This window comes from Salvelinus alpinus, chromosome 13 (genome assembly GCF_045679555.1).
Source record: "Salvelinus alpinus chromosome 13, SLU_Salpinus.1, whole genome shotgun sequence".
Classification (NCBI taxonomy): domain Eukaryota; kingdom Metazoa; phylum Chordata; class Actinopteri; order Salmoniformes; family Salmonidae; genus Salvelinus; species Salvelinus alpinus.
In genome coordinates this window covers 10909086-10932039 of record NC_092098.1, presented here as the reverse complement: position 1 = coordinate 10932039, position 22954 = coordinate 10909086, and the positions used below count along the sequence as shown (strand labels likewise).

Genomic DNA, 22954 nt, shown 5'->3' with positions numbered 1-22954 from the left:
ACTTGAGAGGATCTGCAGAATGGGAGAATTTCCCCAAATACAGGTGTGCCAAGCTTGTAGCATCATTTCCAAGACTCGAGGCTGTAATCACTGCCAAAGGTGCTTCAACAAAGTACTGAGTAAAGGGTCTGAATACCTATGTAAATGTAATATTTCAGTTTTAGATTTTTTTATACATTTGCAAAAAATATATAGAAAACGTTATTTGCTTTGTCATTATGGGATGTTGTGTGTAGATTGATGAGGAACACATTTTATTTTATTTTATTGAGAATAAGGCTGTAACGTAACAAAATGTGGAAAAGGGGTCTGAATACTTTCCGAATGTTACTGTATAGTGGATGAGCCTTGACTAGAATACAGTATATACAAATGAAGTGGGTAAACAGTATGTAAACTTTCTTAAATTGACCAGTGTTCAATGACGATTTACAGTGACTTCTGAAAATATTCACACCCCTTGACTTACAGTCTCAGTTCAAAATGTATTAAATATAAACAATTCTCACCCATCTTCACACAATACCCCATAATGACAAATTGAAAACATATTTTTAAACATTTGTGCACATTTTTGAAAATGAAATACAGAAATATTTAATTTACATAAGTATTCACACCCGAATCAATTATTTGTATACACATCTTTGGCAGCAATTACAGCTGTCTTTCTGGATCTGGTCTCTAAGAGCTTTCCATACCTGGATTGTGCAACATTTGCCCATTATTCTTTTCAATATTCTTCAAGCTCTGTCACATTTGTTGTTGATCATTGCTAGACATCCATTTTCAGGTCTTGCCATTGATTTTCAAGTAGATTTAAGTCAGGTTTTCCTCTTGGATTTTGCCAGTGTTTAACTCCATTCCATTTCTTTTTTATCCCGAAAAACTCCCCAGGCCCTAAACGATTACAAGCATATCCATAACATGATGCAGCCACCACTATGCTTGAAAATATGGAGAGTGGTACTTAGTAATGTGTTGTAATGGATTTGCCCCAAACATAACACTTTGTGTTCGGGACAAAAAGTGAATTGCTTTGCCACATTTTTTGCAGTTTTACTGCAAACAGGATGCATGTTTTGGAATATTTTTATTCTGTACAGGCTTCCTTCTTTTCACTCTGTCAATTAGGTTACCATTGTGGTGTAACTAAAATCAGTAACTACATCCTCAGTTTTCTCCTATCACAGCCATTCAACTCTCTAACTGTTTTAAAGTGACCATTGGCCTTGTGAAATCCCTGACTGGTTTCTATCCTCTCCGGAAACTGAGTTAGGAAGGACGCTTGTGATTTTGTAGTGTCTGGGTGGTACATTGATACACCATCCAAAGTGTAATTAATAACTTCACCATGCTCAAAGGGATATTCAATGTCTGCTTTTCATTTACCAATAGGTGCCCTTCTTTGTGAGGCATTGGAGAACCTCCTTGGTCTTTGTCGTTGAATCTGTGTTTGAAATTCACTGCTCGACTGAGGGACCTTATAGATAATTGTATGTGTGGGGTACAGAGATGATTTAGTCATAAAAAAAATTACGTTAAACATGCAACTTCTGTGAGTTGTTAAGCACATTTTTACTCCTGAACCTATTTAGGCTTGCCATAACAACGGGGTTGAATACTTATTGACTCAAGACATTTCAGCTATACTTTTTTATTAATATATATATATTTTTTTTTAAACATAATTCCACTTTGACCTTATGGGCTATTGTGTGTAGGCCAGTGACAAAAAAATCGCAATTGAATCCATTTTAAATTCATGCTGTAACACAACAAAATATGAACAAAATCAAGGGGTGTGAATACTTTCTTAGGGCACAAGTCTCTATGGTGCAGGGCTGAGCACCGGGTGATGGCTGGCTAGTAACAGTAACTAAAGTTCGTGGCAGTGTACTTGGCAGAGGCCTGCTGGTAATGACTATTTAACAGTCTTTTGGCCTGGAGATAGAAGCTGTTTTTCAGTCTCTCAGTCCCAGCTTTGATGCACCTGTTCTGTCGCTGCCTTCTAGATGGTAGCGGGGTGGACAGGCCATGCCTCGGGTGGCTGAGGTCCTTGATGATCTTCTTGGCCTTCCTGTGACACCGGGGGCACAAAGTGGTGCAGGTGCGAGGTTACTGAACCTGCACCACTTTGGAATACTGACCTACTTTGTTGCCTTCACTTTGAGACTGTTAGATCCGTTATCAAGGTCTCATTTGCCCCCTCATGTGTTAAGAAAGAGGAACAGCAACTACATTTCTGCACTGGAGAAACTGAAATTACTTCAGGCGAAATGTTCTGTTTGTTGACATCAAAAACAATTACAAGTCTGGCTTTAATGGTACAATAATCATCAGTGGTCCTCAATGTTTATTTTAAAATGGATAACTCCGGTCCTAGTTGCTGATTGGACGAGGAGAGATCAAGCCGTTATACAGTTTATAATATGGAGTGCTACACCCCATGGCAGGAATAATGATGGTGACTGCAGATTTTTTGTGTTTTTATTTAATATTATTTTTGCACAAAACCTGATTGCATTTCCACGTCCATGTCCCGATTCCATTCTTGTTTCTCGCCTTCTTATCGTCTGTCTTTCCCTCTCTTTCCTACCACTCTGCCTTGTTTGAACAAACAATACTAACCCCCTTCTATTCCAGTTGAATAATTGTATAATCCTTCCTTTGTTTACTTACGTCACTCCTCCTCCTCCTGGTTTGGGTTGGGTTGGGCACTTCTCTCTGTATGTTACCTGCTTACCACTCTGCAATATAACCTCTCAGTGTATTACCTTATTATTACTCACCGCCCATTTATACTATTTTATCCCGACTCGCTTTCTTTGCTGTGCTATTACCGATTCCTCTCAGTTCACCCCCTTCCTTGTTTCTTACTTCCTCGCCAGTAGTTACCCCTCCTCTTTACCCCTCTCCTGCTCTACTCTAGTTACCCCCTCCCGTTTACCCCTTCTCCTCCTCTAGTTACCCTTTACCCTCCTCTGTTGTTTTGCAGCCGGTGTTGATGTCGTCAGGCCACAATCCTATGTACACCTCTGCTGTTTCAACACTGGTAAGAGCACAGCACCACCTGATGCTCACAGCGCTTCTGTTCTATCCTCACCATCATCATCATCATCATCATCATCGCAGTGGCTTTCTTACATCTTTACTAGTCATGTATTGTGACATCATTTTGAGTCCTGCAAGTCGAGCTTGGTTGTATTATCACAGTTTACTGTCTGTTGCGATAATGAGGTCATCTTCGCTGTGGTCATATTGCTCATCTGTGACTTGTGATTAGGAATTCAAATACTAGAATGTACATTAACCTTGATATGATGGTCCAAAGATCAGCCATGTTGGGCAGGGAGTTGTTCAACCATGGTTTGCCAGTGCTGTGTTAAGATATTGTGTAAGACGATGACTGTGAAGGATTTATCTGCACTGTATGTATGTTAATTAGCTAGCCAGCCAGTTTTGAAGGAATGATTCCATTCATTTTTCACATTAACTGCCAGTATGCAAACATTCCATTTCAACAATGAAGTCAATGCACAACCAAACTCTGGCTGGAATCAGTTGATGATAGGACTTAGACAAGTTGTAAATGCAACAAGTACTGCTATTGTATCAGATAATAGCACTGACAGCTTTCCAAGAAAACTACATCTGTTTACATATATTTTAGAGGCTATTCATACAGAAAATTGTTATAAAACCTGTATAAACTGTATTTATAATTATATGACTATATTTTAGGTTGACTATAATTTCATTACACAATTTCTGATAAATAATATGCCTTACTTTTATTTTCCTGCATAAGTAAAAGCAGGAAATGCATCCCCTATGCCTCTACTGCCATTCATTCCAAATAGACTGGTTTTGGATTTCTCCCTGACCAAGATGTCTGCCATTTTTACCCCATTATGGAACTTTGAGGGCATATGACATATCCCCTCTAGTAATGTAATAGGATCTCTATTGTCTGTGATGTGGTCATAATGTGGTCAAACTCATACAGAACCAACATCTGGACTGGTCGTTCTCACATTGCAGATTATGTTTTTTGCTACAGAGAGGTGTTACATCTTCTGCAGTATCCACTTGGCTAATGTCTATGTATTTTTTTAGGTGTGAAGTTTCACTCTGTTCTGAATCCAGGTGAAGCTCCTAGCGTTGTTATTTGTGGTGAAAAGCAGGTTCTGACTAGAGGGAGTACAGCTACGACCGGAAGTGACGTTTTCCTAGCAGGTTAGGATCATTTACTCAGCAGGTTAGGATCATTTACTCAGCAGGTTAGGATCATTTACTCAGCAGGTTAGGATCATTTACTCAGCAGGTTAGGGTAATTTACTCAGCAGGTTAGGGTAATTTACTCAGCAGGTTAGGGTAATTTACTCAGCAGGTTAGGATCATTTACTCAGCAGGTTAGGATCATTTACTCAGCAGGTTAGGATCATTTACTCAGCAGGTTAGGATCATTTACTCAGCAGGTTAGGATCATTTACTCAGCAGGTTAGGGGTAATTTACTCAGCAGGTTAGGATCATTTACTCAGCAGGTTAGGATCATTTACTCAGCAGGTTAGGGGTAATTTACTCAGCAGGTTAGGGTAATTTACTCAGCAGGTTAGGATCATTTACTCAGCAGGTTAGGATCATTTACTCAGCAGGTTAGGGTCATTTACTCAGCAGGTTAGGATCATTTCCTCAGCAGGTTAGGGTAATTTACTCAGCAGGTTAGGGTAATTTACTCAGCAGGTTAGGGTAATTTACTCAGCAGGTTAGGGTAATTTACTCAGCAGGTTAGGATCATTTACTCAGCAGGTTAGGATCAATTTACTCAGCAGGTTAGGGTAATTTACTCAGCAGGTTAGGATCATTTACTCAGCAGGTTAGGATCATTTACTCAGCAGGTTAGGGTAATTTACTCAGCAGGTTAGGGTAATTTACTCAGCAGGTTAGGGTAATTTACTCAGCAGGTTAGGGTAATTTACTCAGCAGGTTAGGGTAATTTACTCAGCAGGTTAGGGTAATTTACTCAGCAGGTTAGGGTAATTTACTCAGCAGGTTAGGGTAATTTACTCAGCAGGTTAGGGTAATTTACTCAGCAGGTTAGGGTAATTTACTCAGCAGGTTAGGGTAATTTACTCAGCAGGTTAGGGTCATTTACTCAGCAGGTTAGGATCATTTACTCAGCAGGTTAGGATCATTTACTCAGCAGGTTAGGGTAATTTACTCAGCAGGTTAGGGTAATTTACTCAGCAGGTTAGGGTAATTTACTCAGCAGGTTAGGGTCATTTACTCAGCAGGTTAAGATCATTTACTCAGCAGGTTAGGATCATTTACTCAGCAGGTTAGGGTAATTTACTCAGCAGGTTAGGGTAATTTACTCAGCAGGTTAGGGTAATTTACTCAGCAGGTTAGGATCATTTACTCAGCAGGTTAGGGTAATTTACTCAGCAGGTTAGGATCATTTACTCAGCAGGTTAGGGTAATTTACTCAGCAGGTTAGGGTAATTTACTCAGCAGGTTAGGGTAATTTACTCAGCAGGTTGGGGTAATTTACTCAGCAGGTTAGGGTAATTTACTCAGCAGGTTAGGGTAATTTACTCAGCAGGTTAGGGTAATTTACTCAGCAGGTTAGGGTAATTTACTCAGCAGGTTAGGGTAATTTAGTCAGCAGGTTAGGATCATTTACTCAGCAGGTTAGGGTAATTTACTCAGCAGGTTAGGGTAATTTACTCAGCAGGTTAGGGTAATTTACTCAGCAGGTTAGGATCATTTACTCAGCAGGTTAGGATCATTTACTCAGCAGGTTAGGGTAATTTACTCAGCAGGTTAGGATCATTTACTCAGCAGGTTAGGGTAATTTACTCAGCAGGTTAGGATCATTTACTCAGCAGGTTAGGATCATTTACTCAGCAGGTTAGGGTCATTTACTCAGCAGGTTAGGATCATTTACTCAGCAGGTTAGGATCATTTACTCAGCAGGTTAGGATCATTTACTCAGCAGGTTAGGATCATTTACTCAGCAGGTTATGGTCATTTACTCAGCAGGTTAGGGTAATTTACTCAGCAGGTTAGGGTAATTTACTCAGCAGGTTAGGATCATTTACTCAGCAGGTTAGGGTAATTTACTCAGCAGGTTAGGATCATTTACTCAGCAGGTTAGGGTAATTTACTCAGCAGGTTAGGGTAATTTACTCAGCAGGTTAGGGTAATTTACTCAGCAGGTTAGGGTAATTTACTCAGCAGGTTAGGATCATTTACTCAGCAGGTTAGGATCATTTACTCAGCAGGTTAGGATCATTTACTCAGCAGGTTAGGATCATTTACTCAGCAGGTTAGGGTAATTTACTCAGCAGGTTAGGGTAATTTACTCAGCAGGTTAGGATCATTTACTCAGCAGGTTAGGATCATTTACTCAGCAGGTTAGGGTAATTTACTCAGCAGGTTAGGGTAATTTACTCAGCAGGTTAGGGTAATTTACTCAGCAGGTTGGGGTAATTTACTCAGCAGGTTAGGGTAATTTACTCAGCAGGTTAGGGTCATTTACTCAGCAGGTTAGGGTAATTTACTCAGCAGGTTAGGGTCATTTACTCAGCAGGTTAGGGTAATTTACTCAGCAGGTTAGGGTAATTTACTCAGCAGGTTGGGGTAATTTACTCAGCAGGTTAGGGTAATTTACTCAGCAGGTTAGGATAATTTACTCAGCAGGTTAGGGTAATTTACTCAGCAGGTTAGGGTAATTTACTCAGCAGGTTAGGATAATTTACTCAGCAGGTTAGAATAATTTACTCAGCAGGTTAGGGTAATTTACTCAGAAGGTTAGGATAATTAACGTGGCAGGTTAGGAGACTTAGGATAAGGTTGAGAAAATGTTTAGGGTTAGTTAAAACTCTCTCCTAACCTGCTACGAAAAGTAACTTCCAGTCATAGCTGCACTCCCTCTAGTCCCAACCTGAGAAGCATTGGCTGCCTAGTCTATTTGACTGGCTGATTGCCAAGGTCAGTTGTGATATTGTGTCAATGATCTATCTACAGGATATGGATATTTGGATAATCCTTCTGTGAAGTTATGTATATTTCAAAGGAGCTTTAGGCCAGTGCAGCAAGGATTGACTGTGGCCAGGTGGGGGCAGTGTTTAGCTGTGGAATTCTCATCTCTTTTTTTATAACCTTGAAAAGGTGGCCACGCTGCATAAACAGTGATGCATATGTTTAATAATGAGGGGCAGAGTAGTTGTGAACAAATTGAAGTTGCTGTTGGACCATTATTCTGGCATTGAGGCGTTCAGTTACTGTTCGATTGAACGTTAGAATTGGCAAAACGAGTTACCTAAGAGTTACCTAAGCGACTTTGATGATGGCAGGCGCGCCAGCTTGGTCTCATAGACTAGACATTATATAGTAAACGTAAGGTTGCAAGTTGGAATCTAATCACGGACAACTTTAGCATTTTAGCTAATTGCCATCTTTTCAACTACTTACTACTTTTTAGCTACTTTGCAACTACTTAGCATGTTAACTAACCCTTCCCCCTAAACCTAACCCTAGCCCTAAACTCAACCCTTTAACCAAACTTCTAAACTTAACGCTAACCTTAAACCTAACCCCTAACCTCTAGCCTAGCTAGCGTTAGCCACCTAGCTAGAATTCGTAACATATCATACAAAAAAGGGTGATGGCCATCCATAAATTTATACATACCATACAAAACGTAACATATCACACTAAATGGAGTGTCTCAGATTTACATACAAAATAATATGAAATGCTCTGAGACCAGCTTGGGCACGCCGGTTCCAGTAGCTCAGAAATGGCCGGCCTCCTGGGCTTTTCACGCGCGATAGGGTCTAGAGTTTTCCAGAGAATGGTACGACAAACAAAAAACATTGAGCAGTCCTGTGGGCGAAAACAGCTCGTTGTTGAGAGGTCTAAGGAGAATGGCAGGAATCGTGCAAGCGAACAGGCGGGCCACAATCAGGCAAATAACGGCGCAGTACAACAGTGGCGTGCAGAACGGCATCTCGGAACGCACAACTCGTCGGTCCTTGTCACGGATGGGCTATTGCAACAGACGACCACACCGGGTTCCACTCCTATCAGATAAAAACAAGAAGAAGCGGCTCCCGTGGGCACGCCATCACCAACACTGGACTACTGAGGTGTGGAAGAACATTGCCTGTTCTGACGAGTCCCAGTTCCTGTTGCGTCATGCTGACGGCAGAGTCAGGATTTGGCGTCCGTGGCCCCATCCTGCCAGGTGTCAACGGTACAGGCTGGTGGTGGTGGTGTAATGGTGTGAGGAACGTTAAGTCCCATAATAACAATTGAGCAATGTTTCCATGCCCGAAGAATTCAGGCTGTTCTGGGGCAAATAGGGGTCTGGCCTGGTACTAGATGGTGTACCTAATAAACTGGCCACTGAGTGTATATTCTACATTTGAAATGTAGAAGGCAGGAAGGGTGAGGAGGGAGGGAGGGAAAAAAAGGTTTTAACACATGTATCCTCATATGGCGCGTGTGTGTGTGTGTGTGTGTGTGTGTGTGTGTGTGTGTGTGTGTGTGTGTGTGTGTGTGTGTGTGTGTGTGTGTGTGTGTGTGTGTGTGTGTGTGTCAATATGTTGTGTAGAGTGCGCCTTAGGGATTCAGCTCCCCAGACGGTCAGCAGTGATCCAATAAAGGATATCTCCCCCAACACACGTACACCCGCACCCACACACACTCTTGCCTCTGCATTGACAGGAAGACATTGATGTGGTTTTATAGGCAGATGGCAGCAGTTGTGGTGTCGTTGGCTGCTAGGTGCTTAAATGTGCTCAGTTTGCCAGCAACACTGAGGACTCCTGCCCTGTTCTGCACTGTTCTTATGCTTTATGGGTAGGATCGCCTCAGGAAGCACTGCAGTGGGTTGGCATGGCAACAGGAGATGGCCCTGCCCTTACAAAAAAAAAAAGTAGCGTGAAAAAAACCACGTGGTTTTCGGACACGTAAACATATCACGTGAAAAACATGTTATTCTCCTCACATGTGAAAGGTGGTGTTAACGTGTGAACTCTAAATGTAATACATGTGAAAATATGGTTACACGTCAAATTTAAGGTCAACATGTCAAACCGCAAATTTGACGTGTTTTTTTTTGTAAGGATGCTGGCTTAACCCTCCTCCTCAGTTATGGAGATGACGGCACCAGGGTCCCGGTGCTTTGGCTTGGAGCCCTTAAGACTGTTTTCAGTCTGAGATCTAAATCAGATCTAAATTAGACCTGTTTATGATAGCGCCTTCTGACAGGTATTTGACTGATTGGCTGTCAGCGCCAATCCAATGGTGTGTTTTTGTATCATCACCGCTCTGATCCGAATCAACCCTTCTTATACATGATTATATTGATCCTTATTACCCAATACTACTCCCCCCTATCCACTGCACTACACTGAACATTAGCCTACTTTACTCACTACACTATACTGTTCTATCACTCAACTGCTCCCCCGCCCTCTGCTCAGCATCCTCCCTCACTCCCTCGCCTCCCATGCAATGTATACTATTAGAGTTCAGTCGTTTGACCCTCAGATTAACTGCCATGTTTGGGTTACAGTAAAGTAATTTTTTTTCTGCAGGAATTCAATTAAAAATGTTCTCTAGTGTATTCCACCGGGGCTCTGCATTCTTCCTATTCCCTGCCTCTCTCCTCCCCTCCCTCTTTCTCTCTGCACTCCTCTCTGTATCTGACTTGTATCTTCATTTTCTCCATCTTCCTTACTTTTCTTTAATAAATGTTTAAAGACGTCCCTGCAGCTCCAATGTAATTACTGTGCAGGAGCAGCTCGCGTCTACTGGGGAGGGGAGAGGAGAGAGCAGAGGAAGGCAAAGACGATGCACGCTAGAAGAGGAGAGAATCGTCAGCATTAGATAGAGGAGAGGGGGGATTGTAGTGGGAGGGAGAGTAGAGAGTAGAGTGGGCCCTGTAATTGGAAGTGAGAGAAAATGAGGTAAGAGGGGGAGAAAGGTATTGTATTTACCAAAGTGAGGCTGTCAGCTCTGCATGTTCTTACATAACTCTTGTGTGTGTGTGTATGTGTGTGTGTGTGTGTGTGTGTGTGTGTGTGTGTGTGTGTGTGTGTGTGTGTGTGTGTGTGTGTGTGTGTGTGTGTGTGTGCGTGCGTGCGTGCGTGCGTGCGTGCGTGCGTGCGTGCGTGCGTGCGTCGTGCGTGCGTGCGTGCGTGCGTGCGTGCGTGCTTGTGAACGCGTGCACTTGTGCATATATACTGAGTGTACAAGACATTATAAACACCTTCCTAATATTGAGCTGCACCCCATTTTGCCCCCAGAACAGCCTCAATTCGTCGGGGCATGGACTCTACAAGGTGTCAAAAGCGTTTCGCAGGGATGTTGGCCCATGTTGACTCCAATGCTTCCCACAGTTGTGTCAAGTTGTCTGGATGTCCTTTGGGTGGTGGACCATTCTTGATACACATAGGGAAACTGTTGAGCGTGAAAAACCCAGCAGCGTTGCAGTTCTTGACACAAACCGGTGAAGCCTGGCACCTTCTACCATACCCCGATCAAAGGCACTTAAATCTTTTGTCTTGCCCATTCACCCTCTGAATGGCAGACACATACACAATGACTATGTCAGCTTGGCATGTTCTTACATAACTCCCATGTGTACGTGTGTGTGCATGTGTGAGTGTGTGTCTGTGTGTGTGTGCGCTTGTGTGTGTGTGTGTGTGTGTGTGTGTGTGTGTGTGTGTGTGTGTGTGTGTGTGTGTGTGTGTGTGTGTGTGTGTGTGTGTGTGTGTGTGTGTGTGTGTGTGTGTGTGTGTGTGTGTGTGTGTGTGTGTGTGTGTGTGTGTGTGTGTGTGTGTGTGTGTGTGTGTGTGTGTGTGTGTGTGTGTGTGTGTGTGTGTGCGCTTGTGTGTGTGTGCGTGCACTTATGCATTTACTTAGCGCTCCATCTCTGTCCTGTGTTGCTGTCCATGGTGCTTACTTTATTGGCTGCAGCAGAGTGGGGAGAAAGAGAGGAGGGAAGGGGAGGACACAGACACAACAGAGGAGAGAGAGAGAGAAACAAACAGAATATTGAATTAAACGTTAAAGATGTGCTCTCTGGTCCCAGTGATACTGTAGTAAAGTGACAGCCCTGTAGAGTCGAGCAAGCCTGGAAGTGGAGCACTGTCAACCTCAGCTCAGACAGACTGACTGGCTGACAGACAGACTGGGGCTGCCTGCCTAGTGGCAGACAGAGTGGGGCTGCCTGCTAGAGAGGACTAGCTCATTGGAAGGCTGCATGTCAGCAGTACATACTGCACTGCATTGGGATAACACTGTGTAAACCGCTAGGATGGTCGAGTGGGTTGCTGCTATGCCATGTTTAGTTGATGAGTGGTGCAGATTATGCTTTGAGCAGACCACGGGGATATTAAACATGTAGCAGTGTGTTTCACTTTAGATTAAAATGTCAATTTAGGTTTATCACTCCTTGTGCCATAGTCCCCACCCCAACCCCACCTCTACCCTCTTCAAACATCAACACCACCAACACAATCAACACCCCTCCCCGCCATCATAATTGCCATAAAACTTTCCCACTTCCCCTTCCCCGGGGTGGGAGGGGTGCTGCAGCCGCTGCACCAGCATAAACTGTATCTCAGTGAGCACAGGACAAGGGTAAAGAGACAGGGGATATTCGCTCAGGAGAGAGAGACTACAGCGGGCTGTTGTAAAGCGGAGGATGGAGCTCGAAGGGAGACACCGGTCGCGCTCCTCAGAATAAAGAATAACCTATTTTAGATCAGAAAGAGATATCCAGATGACGAATGTGTTTTTAGCTTGTTTTCCCAAATTAGATGCAGACATATTCAGTTCGATCTGAATGGCAAATACGTAGCCCGGTCCTAGGCTATTCGTAGGCTTGGCTATTTTGACAGCTGTTCAAAATAGCGCTATTGCTCATATTTGAACAGTAGGCTAATTATCAGACCGACAGGTTGGCTATACAATCCCACTCAAACCGCAGTGTTGGGAATTCCTCAAATGACCGACTCCACACTTGGATTACACAGCAGAGCAGGGGGTGGAAGGAACATTGTCGCCGGAATCCAAACTCTATTCCGCCTCTCCAGAGTTATTTTGGTACCCAGACCGGGACTGTGGCACCCCCGGATTTAAAAGTGTTTGTCTGGCTTTGAATGTAAAGCTATCTGCGTTCCCAGCCCAATGCTTGATATCAGGGGTATTGTTAAGATTTTTGTCTTTCTGTTGTTGAAGTAGGCTGGCCTAATTTTGCATTAGTTGAAAGTGCATGTTTAGTATGAGGTTATTTTAAAAGTATTTTTCACTTACATCGATAAATTCCCAGGCTATACCGATATTCCTAATAATTTTGTCATGTGGCAGACAAACTGCCTTGATATAATATGGGTTTATGAATTTGTCATGTTTTTTGGAGAGGAAACGCCCCTTGAGAGCACCTCCTCTCTTCTCTCTCTGCCACCCACTTATCCGGCTCGTCCATCATTTTGGGAGGTGAACGGTGTTTGTTAGGTTCCCCACGGCGGCTCAGTGTTCAGCACTCAGGCAGGATGTTCGTCTCCGTGTGGTATGCCAAAAAAATGGGCCGGCGGTTCATCAACAACGTCCGGAAAGCCAAGAAGCATCCGCACCATATAATGGTAGGCACCAATTAGAAGTGGTTGTTGACTGACTGGTTGACTGACTGCTCTGATGATAGATTTGTCAGATACAGCTATGTCATTTTGATATTTGGTATGGTTTCGGTGGTTTCCTATGGATTTTGAAAATGGGAATGTATCTGAAATGATCTAAATGAAAAATAGGAGATTTGTGAGTTTCTATGGAAATAGATATGATAGATCGGTTTTAATGTAATATTGAACATAGACATCCATTTAAATGTGGGCTGCACCATGAGTGAAGGCTTATTCCTAAGAATCTCTAGATAAACTGCTTTATGGAGTCAACAAACTGAATTGGTATGGTCATATGGTCCATGTCTGTTCCAGCACTTGCAGTCTGACTCTCATCAAAAGCTTTGTTTGGTACCAGTTTATCAGGATGGTCAACTCTCTGTCCAGAATGTCAAATGGAAACGCTTATGCTGGCAAGATAGGGAGAAATGATAAACTCTATTTGTTGAGTGAGACTTTTCTCAATTCAGTGGATGGTTTCTTTCATGGATTCTTTATACATTTGCTAATATTGGCACTTATAAACATAACACTTGGATTTCTGGAATGAGGATATAGCAGCCACACATTTGGCCTCTGAGAAATGCGTGAATCACAGACCGTATGTCCCAATAATGTGATAAAATCTTCCTTTGTAGCTCCTCTTTGTACGCTGTAGCGTAGCCCGTGTCTGTGTATGTGTGGGAGTATATTGTGCTCATAACTCTCTGACCAAATCCTTTGAGTCCCTTCTGTTGTAACAAAGTGATGCTACGCATTTGTCATTTACAGCTTCAGTGTGCAGAGGGATGTGTAGGAGGCCCTTATCTCGCTCTCCCTCTCTCTTAAACACAAACACATGCAGCATTACACACATGTACACACCCTATGGCTTTTCTGTGGGAGTGCATTTGAGGTTTTAATAAAGAACGGTGTGTGAGATAGAAAATGAAATTGTATTTGTCACATGCCCCTAATAGAACGGGTGTAGACTTACGAGCCCTTCCCAACGATGCAGAGTAAAAAAAAATCTAATATAGTAACAAGAATGAAGCTATATACAGGGAGTACCAGTACCAGATCAATGTGCAGGGTACAAGGTATTTAAGGTAGATATGTACATAAAGGCAGGGTAATGTGACTAGATAAGAATACAAATAAAAAATAAAGACCAGAGTAGCAGCAGCATGAGTGTGAAACTGTGTGTGTGTGTGTGTGTGTGTGTGTGTGTGTGTGTGTGTGTGTGTGTGTGTGTGTGTGTGTGTGTGTGTGTGTGTGTGTGTGTGTGTGTGTGTGTGTGTGTGTGTGTGTGTGTGTGTGTGTGTGTGTGTGTGTGTGTGTGTGTTTGTGTGTGTGTGTTGTGTCGGAATGTGTGTGTGGGTATGTAGTGTATGTGAATGTGTTTGGGTTTAGTGTGAGAGTGTGTATAGTGTGTATATATATTATTGTGAGTGTGCAAGATAGGGTCACTGCAGATACTCCGGGTAACCATTTAATGAACAATTTAATGGTCTTATGGCTATTTAGCAGTCTTATGGCTTGGGGATAGAAGCTTACTCGGAGAATGTTTGTACGAGAGCCAATGCTCCGGTACCGTTTACCGGAAGGTAGCAAAGTGAAGAGTCTGTGGCTCGGGTGGCTGAAGTCTTTGACAATGTTTCAGGCCTTCCTATGACACCGCCAGATATAGAGGTCCTGGGAGACAGGGAGGTTGGCCCCAGTGATGTACTGGGCTGTCCGCCCTACCTCTGTAGCGTTTTGCGGTCGAGGGCGATGCATTTGCCATACCAAGCAGTGATACAGGCATGCAGCCAGTCACGATGCAGGTAACCTGTATATGACAAACCTTTTCAGCCTCCTGAGGGGTATGAGGTGCTGTCGTGCCCTCTTCACGACTGTGCGGGTGTGTGTGGACTATGTTAAGTCCTTAGTGATGTGGACGCCAAGAAACTTGAAGCTCTTGGCCTGCTCCACTACAGCCCGTAGATGTTGATGGAGGCATACTCTCCTCTCTTTCTCCTGTAGTCCATGATCAGCTCCTTGGTTTTACTGACATTGAAGGAGAGGTTGTTGTCCTGGCACCACACTGCCAAGTCTCTGACATCCTTCCTGTAGGCTGTCTCATCACTGTCGGTGATCTATCAACATCGTGTAGTCAGCAAACTTGTTCTATTGGGTCATGCAGTCGTGGGTGAACAGGGAGTTCAGGAGGGGACTAAGCACACACCCCTGAGGGGCCCCACTGTTGAGGGTCAGCGTGGTGGAGGTGTTGTTGCTTACCCTCCCCACCTGGGGCTGCCCATCAGGACCTCCAGGATCCAGTTGCAGAGGGAATTGTTCAGTCCCAGGATCCTGAGCTTTGTGATGAGCTTGGAGGGGACTATGGTGTTGAACGCTGAGCTGTAGTCTATGAACAGCATTGTCACATAGTTATTTCCTCTCTTGTCCAGGTGGGAGAGGGCAGTGTGAAGTGCAATTGAGATTGCGTCATCTGTGGATCTGTTGGGGTGGTATGCGACTTGGAGTGGGTCCAGGGTGTCTGGGATGATGGTGTTGATGGCCAGCCTTTCAAAGCACTTCATAATTAAAGATGTGAGTGCTACACGGCGATAGTCCTTTAGGCAGGTAACCTTGGAGTTCTTGGGAACAGGGACAATTGTTGTCAGCTTGAAACATGTTGGGATTACCGACTTGGACAATGGGGGATTGAAATTGTGCATGAAGACACTTGCCAGCTGGTCTGTGCATGCTCTGAGAACGCACCCTGGTGTTCTGTCTGGCCCGACGACCTTGCGAGTGTTAACCTGTTTAAAAGTTTAACTCACATCGGCCGTGCAGAGCGAGATCGCACAGTCATCCGGAACAACAGGGGCTTTCATGCAGGACTTTGTTGTTTTCCTCAAAGCGAGCATAAATGGCATTTAGATCGTTTGGGAGTTCTGCATCACTGGGAATCTCATGGCTGGGTTTCCCTTTGTAATTTTATTATTTATTTCCCAAATTCGTTATCGTCTGCAAGCCCTGCCACATCCGACGGATATATGCTGATCTGCTAGTGTGTGAATGATGTCCCATCCAAATAAACCCTTGTAACATCCCCATTGCACGCACAGTGACACATGCGCACACACTGTTCATGCACGCACGCACGCACGCACGCACGCACGCACGCACGCACGCACGCACGCACGCACACACACACACACACACACACACACGTATGGATCTGCTCCCTTCCCCCACATATTCCCTCCCTTCCCCCACATATACAGTATCTCTCCCTCCTTCGTCCCCCCTCCTCTACTCTCCTCCTGTCCTTCCTTCGTTGGAGCTGTGCTGCCCTCAGGTCAGGGCCAGTCTGGAGTGTGCTGGCCTTTTCTGTTCCTGTCTCTTCTTCTGGTATCGCTCTCTATCTCACTCAGCATCTGTTTACCCTGCTTTCTCCCTTAAACAGAGTACACATTTAGACACAGCAGCTACAGAAATAGAAACCAATCTCTAGTTGCCTGACTGACTGCACAATCAGTGCTGTTTTGGAAGATTTAAACACTCCAATGAAAATGTCTGATTGTTGCTACTCACGCGAGTCCCTTTATGTCTCTAGATTGCAATATGAAGGGTATGCCAGATGAAGCAGTGAAGCGACCAGAGGGTTGTGGTTGATGTTATGAGTGATAGTGTAGGTGTGGGTATGTGTGTGTTAGTAGATCTTGTTGGCATAGCTTTTAGGTTAATTGTGGTTCATTTTGTCCTGACTGACTGAAGCCATTTGATAAGCTGCTTTGTGTTTTGCTCGATGAATTGTTGAGTGTATATCGGGGCACGCTGTTACGACACTTCTTGTGTTAACTTGCGCAGGCACACATTGCTTATAACACAGCTGTAACGTACAGCTATCCTACTCGCCATATGTTAGGCTTTTGATTTCCTGAAAATGAAGTCTGACAGAGACTAGGCCTGTTACCTGAATTAGCCTGTAAGATCCCTATTTTAGGTATGTCTTACTGTGCTTCATTTGAAACAACACATATTCATTTTCTCTAAAAGCTCTGTAGTCTTGAAGACAATATCTGCCGACAGCATTGTTCTGTCATTTGTCTTAACTGTTTCCAACTGCTACAGTGACATACACTAAATATACAAAAGTATGTGGGAACGCCTTCAAATTAGTGGATTCGACTATTTCAGCCATACCCGTTGCTGACCGGTGTATGAAATCGAGCAACAACGGCTCGAAGTGGTAGGCCACACAAGCTCACAGAACGGGACCGCCGAGTGCTGAAGCGCTTAGCGCATACAAATCGTCTGTCCTCAGTTGCAACACTCACTACTGAGTTCCAAACTCCCTCTGGAAGCAACGTCAGCACAAGAGCCGCACACAAGCCTAAGATCACCATGTGCAATGCCAAGCGTCTGCTGGAGTGGTGTAAAACTCGCCGCCATTGGACTCTGGAGCAGTGGAAACGCAAACTCTGCAGTGATGAATCACGCTTCACCATCTGGCAGTCCGACAGACTAATCTGGGTTTGGCTGATGCCAGGAGAACGCTACCTATCCCAATGCATAGTGCCGACTGTAAAGTTTGGTGGAGGAGGAATAATGGTCTGTTTTTCATGGTTCGGGCTAGGCCCCTTAGTTCCAGTGAAGGGAAATATTAACGCTACAGCATACAATAACATTCTTGACGATTCTTTGCTTCCAACTTTGTGGCAACAGTTTGGGGAAGGCCCTTCCCTGTTTCAGCATAATAATGCCCCCGTGCACAAAGCGAGGTCCATACAGAAATGGTTTCTCAAGATCGGTGTGGAAGAACCTGACTGGCCTGCTTAGAGCCCTGACCTAGTCCTGTAGTGTATAGTGTTTTAAAAAGGAGCTGTCTGCTTCCTGCTGCCAGTACAGACATGCTCTCAAGTGCCAACTGATCCTGAGGAGAGCGATGATAGATTTGTGGCTGGAGCAGAAACAAAATGAAGGCTTTGTTTAAGGTGTAGCAGCCATCGATCGCTTTCTTAATGAACACACAAAAAGTACCACTCCACCGCTCCGTTGATTCTACCTTCCCTCCAAGCTCTCTCGCTCTCTCTCGATCGTTCTCTCTCGCTCTCATTCTCTCTCTCTCACCACTGTCTTTCTCTGTGCTCCCCTGTTGAGGCCTGGTGAAAGCCTGCTGGTCAGCATATTTAGGCTGTGCATTTATATTTCAGCACTCTCTGAGGCCCAACTCCGATTTGATGTTAAAACATTTAAACTCTAGGGAGGTAGTGATCAGGTGGGGCTATTTTCAGTTGTCTGCCGGTGAACTACCTTTTAACCTCTGCCTCTCCAGCAGACTGATTGACATAACACTGGCTGTCACTCCATCACCTAAACCTGCACACTGACTCACTACTCCCTCCTCCTCTTCCATAGGAGCATGTGTATATGTCAACAGTACACTCAGCAAAATGCACCCTTGCAAGCACACACATCCACTATCTATCTCAATCAGATAACAAACAAAACACACATTCTCTCTCTCTCTGTATCTCACACACACACACACACACACAGACAGACAGACAGACAGACAGACAGACAGACAGACAGACAGACAGACAGACAGACAGACAGACAGACAGACAGACAGACAGACAGACAGACAGACAGACAGACAGACAGACAGACAGACAGACAGACAGACATGCAGCATCAATAAATGAACAACCTTACTTTAGGAAACGAATATATTTGCATGTTGATGTATATAGGGCTCTATCTCTCTCTTTTTCTGTCTCTCTCTCTCTTCTCTCTCTTCTCTCTTTGTAATGGCTCCAGGGTATCGTGAGGCTAGAAATCAAGCAATTACATCACGCTCCTTCAACCCCTTATCTGTCCTCGCAGTCACACTCCCCTCCATGGCTCTCCATCCTTTCTCATGGCTCTCAGTGTTTTTGTCATTTGCCCTTACCACTTGTCCTCTGGTGATTACTGCTGCTTGTTTAGACCCTATCAGCGGAGTGTGCTGGTGTAGTGGGCAGCTATACATGTGTCTATACTGTGTAGACGATATTCTACATACCTCACATGCAACTCGTAATAAGACTAAGCAATTAGCCTATTCAAATGTTTATCTAACTCTATAAAGATAATTAGCAATATGCAAGAGGCTTCAGTTGATCCATGTGCAATCAAGTATTATGGGTTTAGCCGACTAAGATCAACGAATGGTCATGAGGAGCGATCATTTAATAACTTTGTAAAATGAATGGTTTCACATACAAGGCATAAATCTTAATGTAGGCAACACTGACATTAACAAAGCCTTATTCTAGGCATATAGATTCTAAGGTTAATGTACAAGGCAAAGCATTGACAAAGAGATGCTTACTAGGCCAGAGGACTAGGAGCCTAGCAAATGAGAATTGATCATCAACTTTCCTCCATGGCTGGAAACAGGGTAAGAGAGAGAACAAAGGCATTTGATTACATTTATAACATCTGAAGGTGTAACCTTTCAACCCAAGACCAACCACCATTGACCAATCAAACAAAACCAAGTTTACAGTGTAACCTGACCACCAAGGCCCAATCTCTATAGGGTGTCACAGCTGAGAACAGTGTAAATAAGACAGAATTCCAGAGAGGACCATAAAACCTTTTTGAGAGTAATTTAGGGTTCACCCTGTACAGATACAAATAACCACAGAGATCATCCATCCATATACAGTTGAAGTCGGAAGTTTACATACACGTAGGTTGGAGTCATTAAAACTTGTTTTTTCAATCAATCAATCAATCAATCAATTTTATTTTATATAGCCCTTCGTACATCAGCTAATATCTCGAAGTGCTGTACAGACACCCAGCCTAAAACCCCAAACAGCTAGTAATGCAGGTGTAGAAGCACGGTGGCTAGGAAAAACTCCCTAGAAAGGCCAAAATCTAGGAAGAAACCTAGAGAGGAACCAGGCTATGAGGGGTGGCCAGTCCTCTTCTGGCTGTGCCGGGTGGAGATTATAACAGAACTATGCCAAGATGTTCAAAAATGTTCATAAGTGACAAGCATGGTCAAATAATAATCATGAATAATTTTCAGTTGGCTTTTCATAGCCGATCATCAAGAGTTGAAAAACAACAGGTCTGGGACAGGTGGCGGTTCCATAACCGCAGGCAGAACAGCTGAAACTGGAATAGCAGCAAGGCCAGGCGGACTGGGGACAGCAAGGAGTCACCACGGGCGGCAGTCCCGACGCATGGTCCTAGGGCCCAGGTCCTCCGAGAGAAAGAAAGAGAGAAGGAGAAAATTAGAGAGAGCCAAGATTTTCAAAATTTCCATAAATGACAAGCATGGTCAAATAATAATCAGGAATAAATCTCAGTTGGCTTTTCATAGCCGATCATTAAGAGTTGAAAACAGCAGGTCTGGGACAGGTAGGGGTTCCATAACCGCAGGCAGAACAGTTGAAACTGGAATAGCAGCAAGGCCAGGCGGACTGGGGACAGCAAGGAGTCACCACGGCCGGTAGTCCCGACGTATGGTCCTAGGGCTCAGGTCCTCCGAGAGAAAGAAAGAGAGAAGGAGAAAATTAGAGAGAGCCAAGATTTTCAAAATGTTCATAAATGACAAGCATGGTCAAATAATAATCAGGAATAAATCTCAGTTGGCTTTTCATAGCCGATCATTAAGAGTTGAAAACAGCAGGTCTGGGACAGGTAGGGGTTCCGTAACCGCAGGCAGAACAGTTGAAACTGGAATAGCAGCAAGGCCAGGCGGACTGGGGACAGCAAGGTGTCATCATGCCCGGTAGTCCTGACGTATGGTCCTAGGGCTCAGGTTCTCAGAGAGAAAGAGAGAACGAGAGAATTAGAGAGAGCATACTTAAATTCACACAGGACACTGGATAAGACAGGAGAAGTACTCCAGGTAACCAACTGACCCTAGCCCCCCGACACAAACTACTGCAGCATAAATACTGGAGGCTGAGACAGGAGCGGTCAGGAGACACTGTGGCCCCATCCGAAGAAACCCCCGGACAGGGCCAAATAGGAAGGATATAAAGGATATCCTTCCTATTTCAACCACTCCACAAATTTCTTGTTAACAAACTATAGTTTTGGCAAGCCGGTTAGGACATCTACTTTGGGCATGACACAAGTCATTTTTCCAACAATTGTTTACAGACAGATTATTTCACTTATAATTCACTGTATCACAATTCCAGTGGATCAGAAGTGTACATACACGAAGTTGACTCTGCCTTTAAACAGCTTGGAAAATTCCAGAAAATGATGTCATGGCTTTAGAAGCTTCTGAAAAGGCTAATTGACACCATTTGAGTCAATTGAAGGTGTACCTGTGGATGTATGTCAAGGCCTACCTTCAAACTCAGTGCCTCTTTGCTTGACATCATGGGAAAATCAAAAGACCTCAGAAAAAATATTGTAGACCTCCACAAGTCTGGTTCATCCTTGGGAGCAATTTCCAAATGCCTGAAGGTTCCACGTTCATCTGTACAAACAATAGTACGCAAGTATAAACACCATGGGACCACGCAGCCGTCATACTGCTCAGGAAGGAGACACGTTCTGTCTCCTAGAGATGAACGTACTTTGGTGCGAAAAGTGCAAATCAATCCCAGAACAACAGCAAAGGACCTTGTGAAGATGCTGAAGGAAACAGGTACAAAAGTATCTATATCCACAGTAAAACAAGTCCTATATCAACATAACCTGAATGGCCGCTCAGTAAAGAAGAAGCCACTGCTCCAAAACCGCCATAGAAAAGCCAGACTACGGTTTGCAACTGCACATGGGGACAAAGATTGTACTTTTTGGAGAAATGTCCTCTGGTCTGATGATACAAAGATAGAACTGTTTGGCTGTAATGACCATCGTTATGTTTGGAGGAAAAAGGGGGAGGCTTGCAAGCCGAAGAACACCATCCCAACCGTGAAGCACAGGGGTGGCAGCATCATGTTGTGGGGGTGCTTTGCTGCAGGAGGGACTTGTGCACTTCACAAAATAGATGGCATCATGATGTAGGAAAATGATGTGGATATATTGAAGCAACATCTCAAGACATCAGTCAGGAAGTTAAAGCTTGGTTGCAAGTCGGTCTTCCAAATGGACAATGACCCCAAGCATACTTCCAAAGTTGTGGCAAAATGGCTTAAGGACAACAAAGTCAAGGTATTGGAGTGGCCATCACAAAGCCCTGACCTCAATCCTTTAGAACATTTGTGGGCAGAACTGGAAAAACGTGTGCGAGCAAGGAGGCCTACAAACCTGACTCAGTTACACCAGCTCTGTCAGGAGGAGTGGGCCAAAATTCACCCAACCTATTGTGGGAAGCTTGTGGAAGGCTACCCGAAATATTTGACCCAAGTTAAACAATTTAAAGGCAATGCTACCAAATACTAATTGAGTGTATGTAAACTTCTGACCCACTGGGAATGTGATGAAAGAAATAAATGCTGAAATAAATCATTCTCTCTACTATTATTCTGACATTTCACATTCTTAAAATAAAGTGGTGATCCTAACTGACCTAAAACAGGGCATTTTTACTCGGATTAAATGTCAGGAATTGGGAAAAACTGAGTTTAAATGTATTTAGCTAAGGTGTATGTGAACTTCCGACTTCAACTGTAGATAGCATCAGAGTTATCCTCAGTGGTCAAGTTTCAGAGAGATACCAAACATGGAAAATATAGTATTATTCAATCACATTCAATAGTCAGTCCTCTGAATACTGTAACAGAGAGAAACATTTCGGCCCCTCAGAGTGGGGAAGGGCTGACTAGTCCTTTGTCGTTGTCCTCTGCCTTCCAACTCCAGGTGTCAGAGAGCACATACATTAGGGCCGAGCCTACACTGGGTTGGATCTTAGCATGCATTCCTATGGGGAGGATAGTGATTAATATCAGGATCAATATTCTGGTTGGCTGTGATTTTTATCCAGAGGTTCAAGTTAGTGGCTAGGGTCAAGGTTCGTTGTTGGATATCGGAGAAGGGGAGACAGGGGGTTCAGGGCGTTCAGTTTATCAGTGAAGGTTTAAGGGTGGCCCGGGAATTAGAGAGGAGGATAGGGTAACCGCCTCTAAGGCACGGAGATGGGAGAGCTGAGTAGGTGGCATAAAAATGGAAGTGGGCGACTGCTAAATCCACTGAATCCTGGCAACTCCAGCCTCCCACTCCTTGACAAAGCACAAGGAGGGAGTCGCCTGTCAAAACCCCCTGCAGGAGAACTGTGTGCACTGGGGGTTGTGCACTGACTGCAAAGTGTATGTTTCTT

At 44.0% G+C, this 22954-nt stretch overlaps 1 protein-coding gene across 9 annotated transcripts in view; it reads left to right on the top strand.

The window, feature by feature from the left end:
- The window catches only part of LOC139537045 (disks large homolog 4-like), a 109510-nt gene that overhangs the window by 45861 nt on the left and 40695 nt on the right, over positions 1–22954 (top strand). For 5 of the 9 annotated variants that reach the window (XM_071337878.1, XM_071337876.1, XM_071337874.1 and 2 more), the window contains exon 3: positions 2999–3055. The exons of 2 other annotated variants lie outside the window; for them this stretch is intronic. In XM_071337878.1, the coding sequence (XP_071193979.1) occupies positions 2999–3055 (57 nt within the window). Of the gene's footprint in view, positions 1–2998; positions 3056–11687; positions 12667–22954 lie in introns of those variants that run through there. 2 more of the 9 variants (XM_071337881.1, XM_071337882.1) reach the window with 2 other exon arrangements.